This window comes from Betta splendens, chromosome 7 (genome assembly GCF_900634795.4).
Source record: "Betta splendens chromosome 7, fBetSpl5.4, whole genome shotgun sequence".
Classification (NCBI taxonomy): Eukaryota; Metazoa; Chordata; class Actinopteri; order Anabantiformes; family Osphronemidae; genus Betta; species Betta splendens.
Genome location: NC_040887.2, coordinates 7,141,225 through 7,159,868, shown reverse-complemented (window position 1 = coordinate 7,159,868; position 18,644 = coordinate 7,141,225). Strand labels below are relative to the sequence as shown.

At 44.6% G+C, this 18,644-nt stretch overlaps 1 protein-coding gene and 1 long non-coding RNA gene across 13 annotated transcripts in view; one reads left to right on the top strand and one right to left on the bottom strand.

Moving 5' to 3' along the window:
- prdm16 (PR domain containing 16) overlaps nt 1-18,644 on the bottom strand; it is a 196,494-nt gene that overhangs the window by 139,838 nt on the left and 38,012 nt on the right. For 9 of the 12 annotated variants that reach the window (XM_055510210.1, XM_055510213.1, XM_055510207.1 and 6 more), the window contains one exon: nt 13,746-13,822. The exons of 2 other annotated variants lie outside the window; for them this stretch is intronic. In XM_055510210.1, the coding sequence (XP_055366185.1) occupies nt 13,746-13,822 (77 nt within the window). Of the gene's footprint in view, nt 1-3,039; nt 3,348-13,745; nt 13,823-18,644 lie in introns of those variants that run through there. One more of the 12 variants, XM_029156610.3, reaches the window with a different exon arrangement.
- Nucleotides 3,024-4,511, top strand: LOC121202338 (uncharacterized). Its single transcript, XR_008695125.1, has 2 exons — nt 3,024-3,156; nt 3,278-4,511. It is a non-coding gene; the product is annotated as an uncharacterized LOC121202338 (long non-coding RNA).

The following is an 18,644-nucleotide window of genomic DNA, read 5'->3' as shown; positions in this document are numbered from 1 at the left end:
TAGGTGAGGAGATGGAGCCAGTTTCCGTTTTGCGCAAAATCAACAAAAACAATCAAAGAAAAAAACAGTCGTAAAGACTACCTTTTATTTTGTGACAATACAGGCGGCGTGTAACTAAGACGTGCTTAGAAAATCGATAGCCTGCGTAAGCTGCGGTCACAATCCCCTTCGCGCTTCTCTGCATGCGTGAAAAGCGATTACATGTTCGTCTGTTAATTGTTTTTGTGTAGGTTTCCGTGGAGAAGATGTGGCGCGAGGCGGCGCGAGGCAGCGTCTGCCTCACCTGCACACTGAGAAATGACTGGGGGGGATCAGCAACCGGAAGTCATAATTGAGCTAAACCCAATTTAAAGCTACATATGAGCCCAGCAGAACACCACTATAAAAAGTAGTCGGAAGGCGATAAACGCCTCACGAACCGCGCGCGCACACACGTGCGCGTGGATTACGGGTGGACAAATGAATTGAATACATTTTAAGTTACAAAAATTAAATAACTGTCGCTGCTTTTCTCTATTCTGAATTACGTGTATGGATTTTGTATTTTAACATATCAGGAGGCCAAGCCATAAAATATGCCCTTATATTTTGTAAAATGTGAAAAGATGTCAAATCTATCACATTGTTTTTCTCTTCCTGAAACTTTTAATGCTCACTAATCAATAGGAGCTACTGTAGAGCAGTGAGGGCACAGGTCCAGACCAACAGGCGTAACACGGTTGAGCTCAAATTAAACTCTGAACCTCGGGAGCCTCATAAACTCAACTAAATAATAAAAGATGCAGAAATGTGACAACAAATGCAAAAACAAACCCGCTTGTGGGGGGGGGCATGCCATCCTAACCCAGACACCCCCACCCCCAAAGCACAATGTAAACAAACCAGTACGTATGCGTATATAATCAATCAATATCTATAGTTTGGGCAGTGCTACGTGTACTTGAACGTGCAGTTCATGTATCCAATATGTCGAGAGAATACAGTTAAAAGTAGGTAGAAAATACCATGACAAAGTAGCTGGCGAACGCTGCACTGGGCCCAGTCTAGAGGATTTTACCTAAGCGGCAGAAAAAAAACACGAGGGTGGAATAGACTCCCACGCGTCGTATTCAAAAGTTGTGGGCCTGCATGTTTTGAATGTTGAGAAGAACACGATATTTTTTCACGCCAGCCCCGCGTTTCTCTGCTGCTGCCGCACGCGCGGTGTGAGGCCTCTGGGCTGCAGAGGATCCCAGTGGTCCGATATGAGGGTGCTACAAAGCCAGGTATTTGTGTTCATTAGCACCCGGATCAACAGACTATCAGGGCCGTTTAGAGATCAAGACCAAGAGCAATTACTGGCAAGAAGCAGGATCCTCCACGTGTTCAAGTATTTTTACAAAGCACTCCAATTAGCGTTTTGCGGTCTTTTGGCCAATTTCTTTCTTTTTTTCCCTGTCTGTTAAACGTACACGGCAATCTGATCCATGTGCGCCAATCAATGCGGCAACAACAGAGATGACCTGTAAACGCTGGATATTCCTTTAATTCATTCTTATTTTTCTCAATTCCTGGAAACCATCACTAAACGTAATAACCCCACCACATGGCATAATTAGCATTTTAAAACGAACTACAGCCTCAGAGTGGTAGTTTAATTTTAAATAAACACGCTTGTGGTTTGTTTGGAAGACTGTGCACACATTTATTTCATTTTAGGCCTCACGTGTAAATATTCGAGTATTTTTTTTAATGCCAGAATTTCTTCTAATACAAGATTTGGCATTATTTTGACGAGGGCAAGGCTTTGGCAAAGTTACCAAGTTTGTAAAGGCCTGTAAACATGCAATTAAATACGTCCGACCCTCAAAACAATAAGAGTTAATACCAAAGATATTTTCAAACCCTGTAAAAAATACACACACGCGATAAAAGATAAATGTCTCCAGTTAAAAATGACTTTTTTGCAGAACAACAAATTCAAACTCATTGCGGACAAAAAAATAACACGCAAAATACGACAAATTCAAAAGGCAACAGGTCTCCATAAATCTGTATGGAGCAACCGTCTTTCACATGACTGTATGAACCAGACTGAGCCCCCTCGTTATAAACAAATACATTCATGCAGGAATGAGACGATGGTTTTAAATAATTTCAACAATTCCTAAATCAACCCACCAAAAATAAACAAATAATAAACACGGCCGTTTCCCAGCAGCAAAATCATGTTCAAACTCAGTACATGATTTTTCCGTGTGACGCGAGGAGTAGTCCACTGTGTAGCAGTATGGGCGCTTTCTTGCCCAGGACGCATTATTGATTGACATTCCCTGGAGGAGGAACCAGTCTGCAGCAGTCCGAGGGCCGTGGGACCAAAGCAAAAGTTGCCAGAGAGCGATATCGCGTGCTGCTCGAGCAGGATCGAGGGAAAATGTCGCCATTAAAATATTGCTCTTTATTTCTGAATTCTCATCGCGACGTCCGCGTCTGCGGGCGAGCGAGCGAGCGAGCGAGCGGGCGGGCGCGCGCGCTCCGCTCGGCGTGAGCTCAGCAGCAGCTCGCAGCAGAGCGGTGCCACAGCGCCCACTATTTCAAAAGCCGGGAATGTTATTTCACAAGACTTGGAACGGCTGCGTAAAAAGTTAGTATCCATTTCAGCAACTTTCCTGCTAACTTTCGGGAAACGAAACCTGCCTCAGCCGAGCCCCGGGCGACCGGCGGAGCAGGTGACAGCGATCGAGCTCGGACTCGGGCGCCGGTGTTTATCAGTGACTTTACAGGAGCGCGAGCGACTAAAGCGGCAGCGGCGCTTCTCATCACACATGAAACTTTCTGACACGAGGAACCAACGAAGCCACGAGAGCAGCACGCGGAGAAACGCGGCTGAGCGGCCGGAGCGGGACACGTTTCCAGCACAAAAGTTGTCCCCGGACAAAGCGTCGCCCCCTCCTCTCTTAAGGATATGACAAATGACAGGGACACCGTGGACATCTACCGACGCAGCAGTTTGGTGCCGGCGGCTGAAAGCGATAAGAAGGGGAAGAAAATCAAACCTACTTTTGGCCAGTTTTCTCGCCCTCGCCTTGGATCTCATCTTGTCCGCTTGTAGATTCCTCTCGTCGTCCTCCGTGAGCCCAGAAGCAGCAACAACACTATCTTCATCTCACCAGCATTGTCAGTTTGGACACCTTCGCACATGCGCACAGGCCATTCAATCTGACACCCTTGCCGGGGCCAAAAAACTTTCCAATGTATTCATCATCATCACTTTTTTGTCCTATCGTCTCCCCTTTAGATCACTTATCTCTTCCCCTCCTCCTCTTCCTCCTCCTCCTGCTCTCTCCTCACCACCTCACCTTCCCTCCGTCCCCCCTTGCCATCCCCCTTACCCTCGTCCCCCTCCTCACCCATGCACCCCCACCCACCCCATTCAGCTACTGCCAGCACCTTGGATTTTTACCCTTTTAACAGCGACAACTTGGTTTACTCCGGTGGCGGTGGACATACAGAGGTATGATGAAGTCAAGGTCGTCTTATAATAATACAAATAGCCTTTTATTAGTAGTAGTAATTATTATTATTATCAATAATAATATTTATTGCTATTATTTGTATGTAATACTTTGTATTTATATGGCACTGTGATTTTACCAAAACAAGCTTCCTTGTAACTAGACCTACAGAAACTCGCATTCCGGCTGTTGACGCGGCTGATATCAACATGTGCTATGCCAAAAAGTGGTCGAATTGCAAAGGTTATTTTTAACTTAATTATTTCCCACGCAGGCATAAATAGGTGCACGGCTCGTGTGTAGACGCTCTACACAAGCTTTGATTCGGTTTGGTTTGGAGCGTGTGTGTGTGTGTGTGTTTGTGTGTGTGTGTGTGTGTGTGTTTGTGAGAAAACCTCGTCGTCCTCAGGAAAAGCAGCGGCCAGCAGCTGTGTGACTCACGCACGCACGGAGTCTCCACCATCAGAGTCTGGACCGCGGAGACGGGCAGGTTTTTCTTTCTTGCTCCAATGTTCATATTTCTAACAATATGCAGCGGTCACTTCTTCACGCGCAGATCACCTGAACGAAGGTGGGCTGCAGACTTTCTCACATGACTTTTGCTTGCACCTGTTTGTTTGCTGCAGGCAGGAGGAAACCGCCTTTGCGTTACCGAGTGCAACCAGCAGCCTGAGGTTAAAGGACAGCGAGGTAATTTCAGATTTCTATTTAAGACACTTGTAATTTTTTAGTAACGTGTAGACATTTTTCTTTTGCATTATTGACGTGTTAACGTTGTTTTTGCAATTCAGTTCATATATATTTACATAAGGCATACTGAATGATAAAGATTATTAATTAATTCGAATTTGAAAAAATGTAATGGTCCATTTATGAGTGAAACAACTATTGTTTTTATGTTAATGTTTATTATGAGTATTTAATTATAATGTACTGAAAAATTAAAGTTGTATATTTATGTTATTGACTCCAATGTGCAACAACAACGAAATATAAAATAAACGAGGCTTGATAGAAGCTGTGCATATTATTTTATATATTATATGAAATGAAAGTAATACTGTCGAGGCTGGACGACATATTCATGTGGTGCTTGGGCCTGTAGCCTGCATGTCATATGGGAATGGTTTCCGTTTAGTTTGGCTGCATAAAGGCGACTCTATGTTGGAGCCTATTAAAGATTTGTGGTGATGGAGCAACTGCAGTCTGCTGGGACAGCGGTAGGGATCAATTCTCTGCACACTAATCACGCCACCCTTTAATGGAAAACCGATGCACCACGCATCAAAATTACTATTATAATTATTATTGTTTGCATACACCTATTAAAATAAATAAACAAATTTTTATCAAACTTAAGGTACTGTCTAAATGAATGACGTGATCATATTAAGGATTTTGTCTTGACATCCTAGAGAGGTTAATTGTATTGGCTTTACAAAATGCAAGGGATCGTAGGCCATGTGCGTTTTCATTCTACAGCGTCTCAACCTAAAGTGTGGGGAGTTTTAATCTACATAAAAATTCATACAACATATATAATCCATGCAGTATTAACACATGCATATTAAAGACATATGGCCTTGTAGCCGGCGCATATGGCGACACTGACTCAAAAGGGACCGGTCGATAAACAAATAATAAATCATGTGAATAACAGTGGTGTTCAAAGGTTTTGTTTATTCCTTGGTGTCTGGAGGAAGCGTGGGAGCGTGGCGACAAGCTATCAATAATCCATTGTCTTAATCGATTTGCTCTATCGATGCCTCGTCCTTCAGCAGCGTCACGCAGGAGAAAACTTAAAAACTGAACCGCATTAGGCAGAAGTTCCTCCAGTTGTCGAAATTATTTCCATCAGCTGCCTGAGACATTTGAGGCCTCTGAATATTTCTCACATCGGGCTGGACGAATGGTTTCACATGGTGCAACACCTTTTTAAAAGGAGCAATTAAGTGCGATTACGTTTGCAGAGAAAACGTGTTGCTCGCTCCCCGACACGCGGGCCCGTTTGGGGAATACTTTTCTGCGTCATTTAAACGTCGACCCCTTCAAAGGGGCTGTGGAAACGTGTGGAGGAGAAAATACTGTTTTGGGCTATTTGCTTTGCAGAGTTGCGGCTTTTTTCCCTCTTTTGTGCAGCGGCCGAAGGAGCGCAGGAAGGCAGCACTGTTGGCTCCGTCCCCGGAAGAGAGGTGTGCGGCTGGACGGGCGCTAAATCATCTGCACAGGACCCTCTGTGTTTTAATAATCCTTCTAATTAGCAAAGAAGGTCGACGGACATAATCAGGGACATGGAACAAAGCATTATAAGATAATTCCATGCATTTATTTCGGATTTTTGTTCTGCGATTTATTCTTTTACTGCATTATTCAAGCTTATTATTTAATCGGGTAAGGACTTACTGTCGCTGCGCCTATAGAGGAAACGGTGCGACCTCCGTGGCAGGTGATCTGCACCTACTGTGAACGTGTCCATTGCACTGTTCGAATGCGCGGCACAACCTCTCACGCTGCACTGACTCCTATTAATATGTGGAGAGTAATTGTCTGGCGGGTTTGCAGCTTCGAAGGACACAATTTTCCTCAAGTGGGCTCGGTTTCCTTATTCTCCACCTGGCGGAGCGATGACGTCTTCATATCACCTGAGCTGACAGGAGGCCTTCAGCCGGGCCAAAATATGAGCGGCCTGCCAGCTTTTCTTCTTTTCCTTCGGCGTACAGAGACTCCACACTGGATTTACCACCACACAAAACAGACGCTCTCGTCGCAGCTCGTGACGCTTTGCTAAATGGGTTTAATTATTCAATTCCCGCAATTAGGACAAAAGGTGTTAACTAAGAAAGGGGATAATTAACAATTTGGATAAAATGTAGATACAACAATTTCTTGAAAACTAAGTGATATTTTCATAATAGAACCTATGTCGAAGCTTTACATAAACGATAACGTGTAATCAGGACGCGCACTGATGACTCCGTGTGTGTGTGTGTGTGTGTGTGTGTGTGTGTGTGTGTGTGTGTGTGTGTGTGTGTGTGTGTGTGTTCATAACGCAGTGGATTGGTGTGGTCAGACTGCGGTGACTGTACCCCCACCCTCACACTCATAGTCTGCTGAAACCCAAGCTTTATCCACGATGGAAAAGGCTCCGGGTCTCTGGATTAGACGTTACGCGCAGATAACATCAGCGCGCACCAGATATGTGAAATGGTGCACCTCGCGGTTCGGCCTGCGGACGAGGGAAGCCGGGAGCCGGGGGGACATCAAAAAGCCGCAGCGGGCCCTTTTGTGAGCACTGTGAGCATTGTAAATTTGCGAAATGTAATTCGGCCGCGCTCGGTGTAATGAGAGAGTAAACACGATAACTAGCCGCGGCGAGGCGCTGGGAGGTGCGCGGAGGCGAGCGCCCGTGCACGCGCTCACACGCGCACACTAGTGTGATGCGACCGCTTGCACCTCTGTCACCTCAGACAGGAAAAATGATAAACACAATAGGAAGTGCTCCAGCCCACACGTGTTTCACGAATCGATCAGCACATATTTGGTCAAATCACAGCAGCTAATCAATTAGAAAGCCCTTTATTTCTACAATAATGATGAGTTTGGAGTGGCTCTCCACAGCGGACGACCCCCCCCCTCCTGCACTGAAGTCCCTACGAGCGCCCAGTGAAGTTGTCTAGGTAATTATTAGCCATTAATTGGGTTCAGGACCTTGTGCGTCTATGGGAAATGAGAAATGTGACCGCTAATCCACGGCGTTTCTTTAGGGCCTTCTGCAGTGTTGTTAACATGATGTCAGAGACAGTCGGGCGCTGCGCTCAGTGATAGCAGAAATATGAAGCGCTAAGGGGGCAGACACTGTAGAGACACCGGCGAGCTCTACCGGAGCTCACCGCTGGAAAAGTATTTTTAAAACGGCAAATCAACATTTCCTGTTAAGTGGTACCGACATTAATCAGTCAAGTTTACAGCTTCCAACAACAGCAGAAGGGCGAGTTTAATATTACGATATCCAGGCAACGCGCGCAGGTAGCTCTTCGGTTAATGTTCATCAATTAACATCCAAATCAATTTTCAGCTTTAATATCGTTGTCATCACATATTTGATTGCTTAATTGTATTCAAGTTCAGTATAGCACGCGACACACTGCTGAGTCACTCCCCCCTGCAGGCCGAAACACAAACCTGTAAACAGGCAATATTTAATAATTTCCGCTTTTGCTTCGAGTCTGAAGAATGGTTTTATTTTATGTTCTTGCCCGATTTATTTTCAATGACAGCTGCTGGCTAATTCCGAATGAAAATGAGAAATCAGATTTAATGGCCCAGTGAAAATTAGGCTACAGGGGATCCGTCACTATATTTTCTTATGATAAATGCCAACGAATATTACAGAGCTATATTTCCGAACTAAATCATAATTGAACTGAAGGGAATATAATTATTATTCAGCGAACTGTTCTGTTCTAGCAAAATAAATCAATAAATGATTATTAAAATAATAATAATAACTACAAAACGAAACCCGACCTGACGACCAACTTACGAAAGGTAAACAAGGAATATGCTAAAGCTGAATAAATATGACTGGGAATTAAATCTGCCTCCAAAAAACAGCACGGTCTCGACAACGCCTCCCGTCCCCTCATCATTAATGTTGTTGTTGTTGTTAATTAATCGCTCGTTAATGTCGCCATCCATTTCCCGCAGATCAGAGGAGCGAGGAGCCGACAACGCCGCCAAACAACTGCACATTAAAATATTGCCGAGAGGCTTGTGTGAAAATTACCCCAATGTAGAAATGACCTTAATATGATGTAATCAATCAAGCTGTCTTCTGGGACACTGGGAATCACAGTGTTAATCTTATATTTGAAGCAGTGGGGGAAAATCAGCCCGTCATATTTTACAAGGCAAAGTTCAGCAGCATGGACGAGGCATTCTGCACCAAAATACGGGAAAACGGTATCCACCAAAACTTCACTGGGAGGTCTGAGCGTTCAGCGGAACAGGCCCCGAGGTCTTCAGGCTCCTGCGTTTATTCTATGATTCACATATAAGTGACACACAACACAAAGAGGCTGCATTAGGACTATTTTGATATGACAATATCAATATCTTTTATTTATTTATATGCATCATATATATTTATTCATATAAAAAAATATGTTCTGAAAACATTCCTCAATTAATCAGGAAATAGACGTCTGAAAAACAATGGAAACGTGCACATTTTAAAAACAATTTCTTGTGAGAGAATAATTTCCATTGGAAATAATTAAAATGCAATACACTAATAACAATAAAACACTAATAAAGGGAATATATTTTAATGTTAAGTGTGTGTGTTTCATTATTTGACATGTTAATATTATTTGAGTTAAATTTATGCTGCAATTAGAAATTAGGGCTGCTGTGAATGGTCAAGTCTGCCACTGAAGCTGCCCAAGGAGAGTTATTATGCACCAACACACACACACCACACACACACTGTGGCACACTTGGGCAGCATCATGTGCTGAGGGCCTGTGCATGTTATCATTAACGACTGCAGACAGACGGAACAGGCCAAAGCCCACAAGTGTCCATTTCACAGCAGCCTGGCATGGCAGCAGGTTAGGGCTCCAGAGAGCCGTCAGCCACCGTTCAGCACACAAGCTTCTGGGATTTCTGCTTCTCATCTTTGGGACAAACCCCCTTGAAGGGCTAACCTCAGATCTGTGTTCTCACCTTCTGTAAAGATCTGATCAAGGATTTGGTTCTCACTACGCAAACCTCAATGACCCTTTTTTCCCCCCTTTTACTTCTACTGGCTGAAACTCAGAAGTTTGTACTTACAGGACACAATGAAGGTTGCTGTTCATGTAAAGTACGCATGCAATTATTAATTTGATAAATCAACACGCAGAAGCACATGTAAATGTTAGACATATAAAAGCCTAGTCGAAATAAAGACACGGCTTTAATTCCACCTTTTCAGGTTAAAATCCAAATGTGTTGAAAGAAAATCCCGTTTCACGAACAGATGCAGATCCCACAGTCTCTTCACAACCCCTGAAATGGCCCTGTTGTATTAAAACGTTGTATGTGCAGTGATGTCACCGCAGCAACCTAATGTATAGTGGGGCCCCTTAAGACACACACACACACACACACACACACACACACACACACACACACACACACACACACACACACACACACACACACACACACACACACACACACACACAGAGCAGTAAAAGCGTTTAGCAGTAGGCATGAAGAAAGCTCCACCCAGCGAAGAAAAACTAATGTTATACAGAATGATAATCTGTCATGTGGCCACGTAACCATTCATTGATTAGGTATACGAAATAAGCATATATGTTCAGTGTAGCAGGTTTGTGGTTTCTCTGCAAAACCATGGCTCTTGCTGACACTCTTTGAATGAATTGACCTGCTTTCTGTTGAATAGTACGCTCAAGCTATGCAAACCCTCACAAGGGGCACAATGAGGGACGTTACCAAATCAGAAACATGACTGAATATTCAGACCGACGCCGATGCACGCGCACCTACAATCCAGCACAGAGCTGCTGTACTGTACCTCTGAGGAAAAGGTAGCCTCTTTAGCTCACAGGAGCGGATGACTTCCCAGCATGAGCCAAAAAAACACTAATGCCAAGCTGCACAGCTACTCTATGAGCCTGGCATCACATAGGAAATCAACCATAAAACACCAAACCCTCTGCAACCCAACAAAGGCCAATAAAGGTTTCAACAATGAAGCACAAGCACTATGCAGCAAACAAACCTGGCAGCTCTCTATACCATTTCCATAGAGATTATTTTCTCATTCATTCCTAAGACTCCTGCAGCCTGGCAGTGACCAGCTACATTATTTATTTGTTTGTTTTGCTGCACAGTGTATGTGTGTCCATGAACCAAATGTGTGTTGCCGGACTGACAGAATGATTAATAGGATCCCCTGCTTCTAGGGTGGGGTAGGGGCTTGATGGTGGAGGTGGGGGCTGGGTGGGAGTTTAGCAACACATCAAAAACAACAGCAATTCCTAGGATTTGCAGCCACTTCCTCTGCAGGACAACATTAACCCCCAGAGCCTCCTCCAGCGCGAGCTGGCAAACCTGAGCAGCTCGATAGCTTTCACAGACAAGACCTTCATGAAAATTCACAGACTTGTGGTGGGATGAACTGCAAATTTAAGTCCAGTCACTGTATAAACAGTAACGGAAAAAAGAAGCAGGGACGCATGAAACATACAGAGGAATTTCAATGAGCTGTTGGTGTTGGTGGACAGGAGTTTAATGCACTACCTGAATAAATATTGACCGTGGAGTCTTTTCACTTCGTACAGTAAGTGATGCTGGTTGAAAATGACGACGGGGGGCAGGTGAGGCAGCGGTGATGAAAGGTGAAGGTCAGACGTGAATGTGACTTCTGAAGCCAATGGCAACAGAAAGAGTGGAGAGCAGCAAAGGGCAGCTAAACCAAGCGGCGAGGGCTCTTTGTCATGCGGAAACCAGTCTCTCCTATTGGCTAAATATGAAGGAATAAAACCATGAGCATTGATCTGGTAATTAGACACGTCCTATTAAAAAAATAGCAGCAGCAGCAGCAGAAGCTTTGGTCTCTCACATAGATGCAAGTGTTGAAAGACTGCCCTCCTGTGTCAGATCCATAAACACATGTTGCACACTAGATTCATACTTAGAGGAAGCCATGTCACAGGAGAGGAGGGGGCAAACTGAGAGACACCAACAGCCGAGCTGCATGTACGCTGGAGTTAAACATTAGCCCTGGAAGTGAAAGGAGCTTGTTCTGCCTAGACCTGTTTACAGTGCAAACAAAGGCTGCCCATGCGTTGGTGGGGGGCTATTTATGGTACGGCATATGAAGCGTCAGCCGCGTGTATACGCACAGATCTCTACCTAAACATGGGAAAAGTGCAGCAGAGGGTCTTAACAGGTTGTCATCCTCTTTTCCAAAGTGAGCCAGCTGCCAAATCCCTGAGCGTGCTGAACAATTCCATTACCGCCGTGAAGAACACCCACACGCTTCTTTTGAAGCCAGGGCATTTTAGATGAGAAGAGTTTATTGACTTCAAATTGTTACCACTTGGGCCCTTCTCCTCGCAGTGTTGGCAAAGACAAAGGAACACAACAAAGCTGCGTGTCAGCGCGCGGCACGTGCAGCTCCCAGGTGAATTTCAAAGGTGCGTCTGTTAGGATGAGCTCCGACTGACAGCGCGGGGGCTCGCGCCTCCACGTTGATTGCTCATCAGTGGGAGGATTTGATCGGGTAGTGTGGTTTCTGTTAACATCCAACGGCTTGTTTTACAACCCGGCTCATCTGTGGACCAAATGTGTCACAAAGTCAGATGGGAAAGATTCAGTGTTTCTGCTCGGGCTAATAAAGTGTGACAGGCGAGCCCACCCTGCCTTCGCGTGCCAGTTTCATAAGCCTGTATATGTCACACACTGACATTTGCCATGTAGTGAAAGAGGACAATATGCCACTCTATTTTAGGGACCCCCCACCCCCCACATCATGTCACACGTATGCCGAAAGCACAGTTTTGTTGCAGCCCGTGCACTGTGTAACCTTTGAGGGTGTCAGATAAAACATGGCTGCTGGGGGACACTTACAGCCTGTCAGCTACTGGGAGTGGACGCCTGGACTCACGGGCACCTGAGGACCCACGGTTGTGATGACACCTCTCAGCTTCCAGTACGGTGGGAAAGTCCTTGCTGTGGTTGTGTCTGCCTGTCAGTGCTTCTAGAATTCTAAACTACAGGAAATGACCTTTATGTAAGTAAACTAAAATGCAACCTAAATCTCAAGATTCTATAGTTTTATTTGGAAGTTTTTAAAGCTTTCTAAATGCCGGCAAAGGGCAAATGAAGTGAGCATCATTAACAACAACTGGCGTCATTGTGGTACTTAACAGCAAATGAACAACTAGTTGCCTGCAACAACAGCTCATTGTTGTCTAGAATCTGTTGTTTTAACATTGTGCAGTAGTTTTACAATCAAACATGCAAATGCCAATAACTGGGGTGTTTTTCCCCAGTTTACTGCTTCTGTGATAACTGTTGACAGAGAGAAGAAAATATAATAAAAACCAAATTTGCCCCTGGGAGCTGGATGTCTGAAGCAGTGTTTGTGGAACGGAAAAGGAAAGGAAGTGTTTGTTTGCAGAGTGCTTCAAATCCATTTTGGAAAGAAGCATTATATGAAGTTTATTATTCACTATATCTGGAAAATAGATGACTCAGTGTGTAGTAATTAGCCAGGCATGATTTTTTTTCTCAGTTTGGAAACCTAAATGGAAAAGCTGCCATCTAATGATAAAACAAGACATCTACTGCACGGCCCAGACACACTTCCTGACAGACGGATGTTCACGTAGTAGCCTTATTCATCACTCGCAAAGAAAAATGTGTGTCACTTGCAGTCAGCCAGACTGATCTAAGTAATCGCATTCACAACCAGCTGCTGTCTGGATCGTCATGTACAGGATAAACTGAAAAAAGGCTGAACCAGACACAAACAAGAAAGTCATGAGTCTTTGTTCCACTATGTACTAAGGAATTAAAGGAGGACTGGAGTGATTGGTGGGAAAGCATCAATGTAGGTAACAATATAGGAATAAAGGTGCATGTGTGTACATTTGGGGGGGGGGGGTTCTCTTTGCCACACACACACACACACACACACACACACACACACACACACGTCAGGATTTTGTCAGCCTTACCTACCACTGAGTGACCCAAAATAACAAACTCTACCTGCTCTCCTCAGTGGTCCTGATGAATGAATGAGGTCTCAGCTTGTCATCTCAATCATGTACATGTATATGTGCAATTGTGTGTGATGGTATGTGTACAGTATGACAGTCAATATGCATACGTACTGTATGGATAAGCATAAGCTGTATGTTTGCGAGAAGCACCTTGAACTAAACAAATTTGGATGAAAACATAGAAACAATCTAAAATGTAACCTTTTCACCAAGTCTATCTGTTTTGAAGCTGTGTTGCTTGGCTTTAATTAAAATGTGCTTTGTATTTCATCAAGTGTGAGCAGAGGGGGTGGGGTTGGACGTGCCCTTTATTCTGTCCACCACCATTTTTAGTGAGGAAAGCCAGTGGGTGCCAAACGGCAAAGCCTACTGGATCGTTATTTGAATGCCAAAACGGCAGGAGAGGAAAAGGAGGCAGAAAGCCGGTCATTAAAATTCCTACCACCTTGTTGACTGCATCTCCCCAACAAGCTTTCATTTTCCTCACAGGACCTGTAGGCGAAGGACGATGAGGGAGCGCAGCTTGGCGAAAGAGAAGAGAGGCAAATGTTAAATTGGACATGGCAGGGATGTCCTGGAAAACAGCTCTAGGCACAGCGGATGGAGAAAGCTACACTCTTGGCAAAGACCAGAGAGGGAGGAAAAACAAAGTCCTCCACAAAATCAAGTATTAACTGAGACACAAGATTAGTATGAACGGATGAAAATGAATTTTGGTGTTTCCATTTACAAAAGACTAAACAACAGCCAAGGACGCTACAATGCCTGCAAGAACTATTGTACCTCAGAGGTTTTCATCATCAAATACTGAACCATGAAAACTAAGCCCTTTACACTGACCTCAACTAATATACTGATATGAAAACAGAGTAGTCTAATTTAAAATAAAAATGATCAGCATGGTTTTTAGGAATCTCTAGCTAAGATTTACTATGAGCCGTCTTCTCATGATCACTCTCTCGAAGACCACTTATTTGGCAGTACTAAAAAGGATGTTTAGGAGATTATTTGTATTAATCTGCTTGAGTGTATAATAAGTTGCAGTACTTCAGTGGTGGATAAAATGCTTTGGATAGGTACAGCAGACCTCTTAAGGTGTCATAAAGGAGGGTCATCACAAATCTGAGAGGATGACGGTAACTTGTCAGCTGGTTAGTTTTTGCTGAAGCTCGGTGGAGGACCACACAGACAGCCGGACTGCATTACCAGACTAGCTGAAGTATTGGGATTTGTGCAGTGAACCTTTGAGGTTATGGAGGGTCTGAAAGTGGCCATAGCTATCAGCGACGGCGTCAAGGTCACAATCAAGAAGTCAAACGTGGTCAGTGACCGTCTTTAGCACAGGACAAGCACCTTATTGATTTGCTGCTGTCTCCTATGAGAGAAAACTCAACGTGAAAACATTCTGCAAACGACAGATAATACAGGTCTCAGGGTGAACTGGGGTGGACGCGTGTGTGTGTCTATTCAGACCCACCCCCTTTGGTCTAAGTTACCTGCTGACAGACAAGCCGGCGGTGTCACAGAGGATGTGCTGATGGGCATCAAGTGATGCACGCCGCCCCCCCTGTCGCCAACAATCCTGTCCCACCGGCCCCATTCCTCTTTCACCTATACGTCTGTGCCTCGTGATGCGCTGCGGTAGGTAAGGCAGGTAAGGATGGGGACCGGAGAGAGAGCGAGAGAGGCACGCAGGGTGAAAGGGGAGACTTTTATTATCACCATTGTTTCAAGCTCCCCGATTCCCCCCACTGCCGACTGCTCAAATGTCCTGTCTTTTCAACACACCTGAGCTCTCCCTCACCCCTTCGTCTCCACACCCTCCTCTTTCGCTCGCTAAAATCACGGTGCTGCAAATCCCTCCTTTCCCCCACGCGGCTCCTCCGCTCCCCATTTGCTGCTCTCCTGTTCCTTCCTTCCCTCTCAATGGGCTCACACTGCGTGGGGAGAGGGGGAGAGCAGTGGAAGGAGAGGCGGAGAAAGGGAGAGAATAAGGGAGAGCGGCAGGCCTCTGGCTGTAAGGGAGAGTGCACCTGGATGGGCAGGCTTCCTGGACACGCTGTGAGGGACTATTGTCCTGCATGTCAGCAGCCCCTCTCTTTTAATGGGGCCCGTATATCATCATTCTGATTATGGCAGATGACTGGGACTTTGAGGGGAGGAGATGGTAGATCCTGGAGGAGACATACATGTGTGTGAGAGTGGGAGAGAGAAAGAAAGCGTGCATTGGAGAGGGAGGTGGGATGAAGGCGAGGTTTGGGGACAGAGGCTTAAAAACGAAGGGACCCCCAAATCCCCCATCGACTGAAATCCTAGCACTTAACCCCAGCTATGGCATTGTGTGCTGCCATGGGGATTTTTTCCCCTTTTTTGTGGCCGTCATTCTTTTTAATGGACTCTCTCGCTCCATCTACTCCTCCCTCTCCATTCACCCAGTGGATTCTTTAGCCAAGAATGTTTTTTTTCTTTTGGTTTATGACTTGTTTTCTTTTCAGAGGTAAGAGGAAGGGAGGTGAAGGCCAGTCACCTGTCCTCGGCGGCCTGAGCACCTTCTCAGACCAGAAGCTGCTTTAGAAACGTGAAGACCACTACAAATCCTTGTCATAATTTTTCACATTCAAGTAAATGTCATTATCAATCATCCTGCTGCCCCTGATATAATACATGCTCATAAAACATGTTTAATTATTAAAAACGTTATCATTAATATCTATTGACCCAATGAGCCTTTCATACACATAATGTACATACACTAGGGAACATTTGTACTGATATTTGACTACTGCAATTCTAAATGTTATTACTGCTGATAGGCTGAATCACGGATTGACTATGCAAAATATGTAGTTTTTACTAAACAGATTTATGTATGTTTGTTGTATTTCAGAATAGTAGCTGGACAACTCATCCAAATAATGTGCAGTGTTTTCCCATGCACACTAGAATGTGAGTGTTAAGTGTTGCAATACATCACTTGTGGAAGATGTGATGTAACTGAACAGCAGATCAAAGACTGACGTGTTCATGTTTCGGGTCACAGAGAAAAGAGAGAGTCATTCATTTTAAGAGGACAAATGGCAGCTAATTGAGTAGGTGTTATGAGAGCTTGTCTGGATTCATTTCAAATGAGTAAAGGGTCATTTCCACCATAATTAGCTACCTAGGCTGAAGTGTGTACGGTTTCTGTGCCTCTGTATGTGAGTGTGTGTACAAGTGCGTCAGGATTAAAATATTTAGTTGTTTTGTTTGTTTACAGAAATTTGATATTTTGTTGCAGATATGCTGATGATGTGACAGCAGTCACTTGAGCTGCTTTAACAATGTTAAAATATTTTATTGTAGGTTACTTCAAAACTGTTAGCATACAAATTTAAAATTTCATATGGTTTATTGTTTTAGTTAAAGTCTAACAATAACAGAAAACATTGTCTTAATGCTATTACATGTTTTGCTGTTGTTACTTTTTCAAGCACAGATGGAAATGTCTAAATGGTTTTAAATGAAAAGGACCATGGCTAACTTGTGACATGTAACAGATAATATTTTTTATGTTTTTAAGGTGGGAAATTTACAGAGTGTGAGTGTGTGTACTTTGTATTTGGAAGGGAACAGCTATGCAAAGAGCACAAATAACCCTATAATCCCTCAATACTGCCTGAAAAGAGTCTTTCTGAAAACAGTGAGTCAGTGTCCGCGCAGTGCGTCAGATGAGAAGCAGTTAATGTGTCAGTAATTGGACAGCCAGTATACTTTGGGAAAGGTCTTTCATAAAAACATCCACCCACAGACTCAGAGAGTGTGTGTGGTACACAGACAGCACTTATTACAACCTGAGGATCAACAAACAAACAAACAAACAAACAAACAGACAGACAGACAGACAGACAGACAGACAAGATGGAGAGGGGTGAAAACAGGAGGTAGAAATAGTTCTATTCCTCCTCTGCGTCGGCTGGCAGCTCTCGGGGGATTGACGCGATTAAGTGAGAGCTGTGGATGACATCACGGGTAAGGACGGCCGCTCCACTCGTAAAGTGCCCCTCGGTTTGTGCATCCACAGGCCCAGTGCCAGAGGCAGAGCGTGGGTGAGGGGGTGGGGGGAGGGATCATTAGTGCCATTTTATTGGAGCACTGGGGAGGAACCACTGGTACATGGGTGCAGACGCACAGGAAAACAGGATTCAGACGGGCTCTGTGCTGCAGTCGTTTGATTGCTCCCAGACCCTCTGTAGCGTGTCTACGCACAAACAGAACGCACAGATAGGACTTTTGATAGGAGATTAACACTCACTTTGTGGAGGAGAGCTTTTATTGGTCTGTGTGTTTACAGAAAATTCTTAGTACGTGTGTGTGTATATCGTAACTGTCCTTTTATACTGTACATGCCTGTGCCACTGGGCGTGATGGAAACCAGAGATGTCCTATAGCCGCGGAGATCTGTGAGTGAGCTGTCCGATGACGTTTGTCCGACGTTCTCATAAAACACACCAGGCAGAAGCCAGAATTCCTTTTCGTGTTCAGAGCTACGCCGCCTCCCTTCGCCTCGTTCTCCTTGGGAACGTATAAAAGACGACAGCGAGGATATCCAATGCCTGCTGACACAAATCCCACTCAGTCACCTCCAGATGGGATGGCTGCATTTTACATCGAGAGCTCAGCAGTAGCCCATCCTGACTCATTGTTTCACTCCATATAAAATGAAATCAACCACATCTTCTGGGGTGGCTAAAAACTAGCTGCCTTTTCCAGTCGGGCTAAAAATGAGCACCCTGCAACTTTGTCTTCTGTGGACGTTTGTCACAATGAAACAGCTCATAATTACCCGTGTGGTGTTCAGTACATGAAGCAGGGCCAGCAGACAGTGGCTTGACATGTTCTTTCAGATTTGCTCTGTCTGTGCGCCTCGTCACTGACAGCCTGAAGGAACTGTATCGTCTCCATCATGCCACAGCTAGGAAATGAGCCATTCATTCTGACCGCTGCTGTCGAGCTGTCTGACCTCTCAGGCCTGGAAGGCCCACTGTGGTCTCATAAAAGATGCCAGTCATGAAACAGCCCAGGGGGTAAGTCACTCTTGAGCCATTAGCTGGCGATACTGGATGAGATTTCAGTAGGTGTCAGGGTGTAAGATTGGACGGGGCCAGGAGGTAGGCTTGTGTCCTAGAATTGATAGATATGCTGAGCAAGGTGAAAACGTCAGATCATGAGGAGGTAAGCTGAAGTCATTAACTTCATCATTACGTTTCCTGTGTAAGTCTTTTATTTGCAAAATGCCAGACACTTCTGTACAAAATGAACAGAGCTGGCTTTAAAATTGACCCTAATTGTATCAATAATCTCCTTT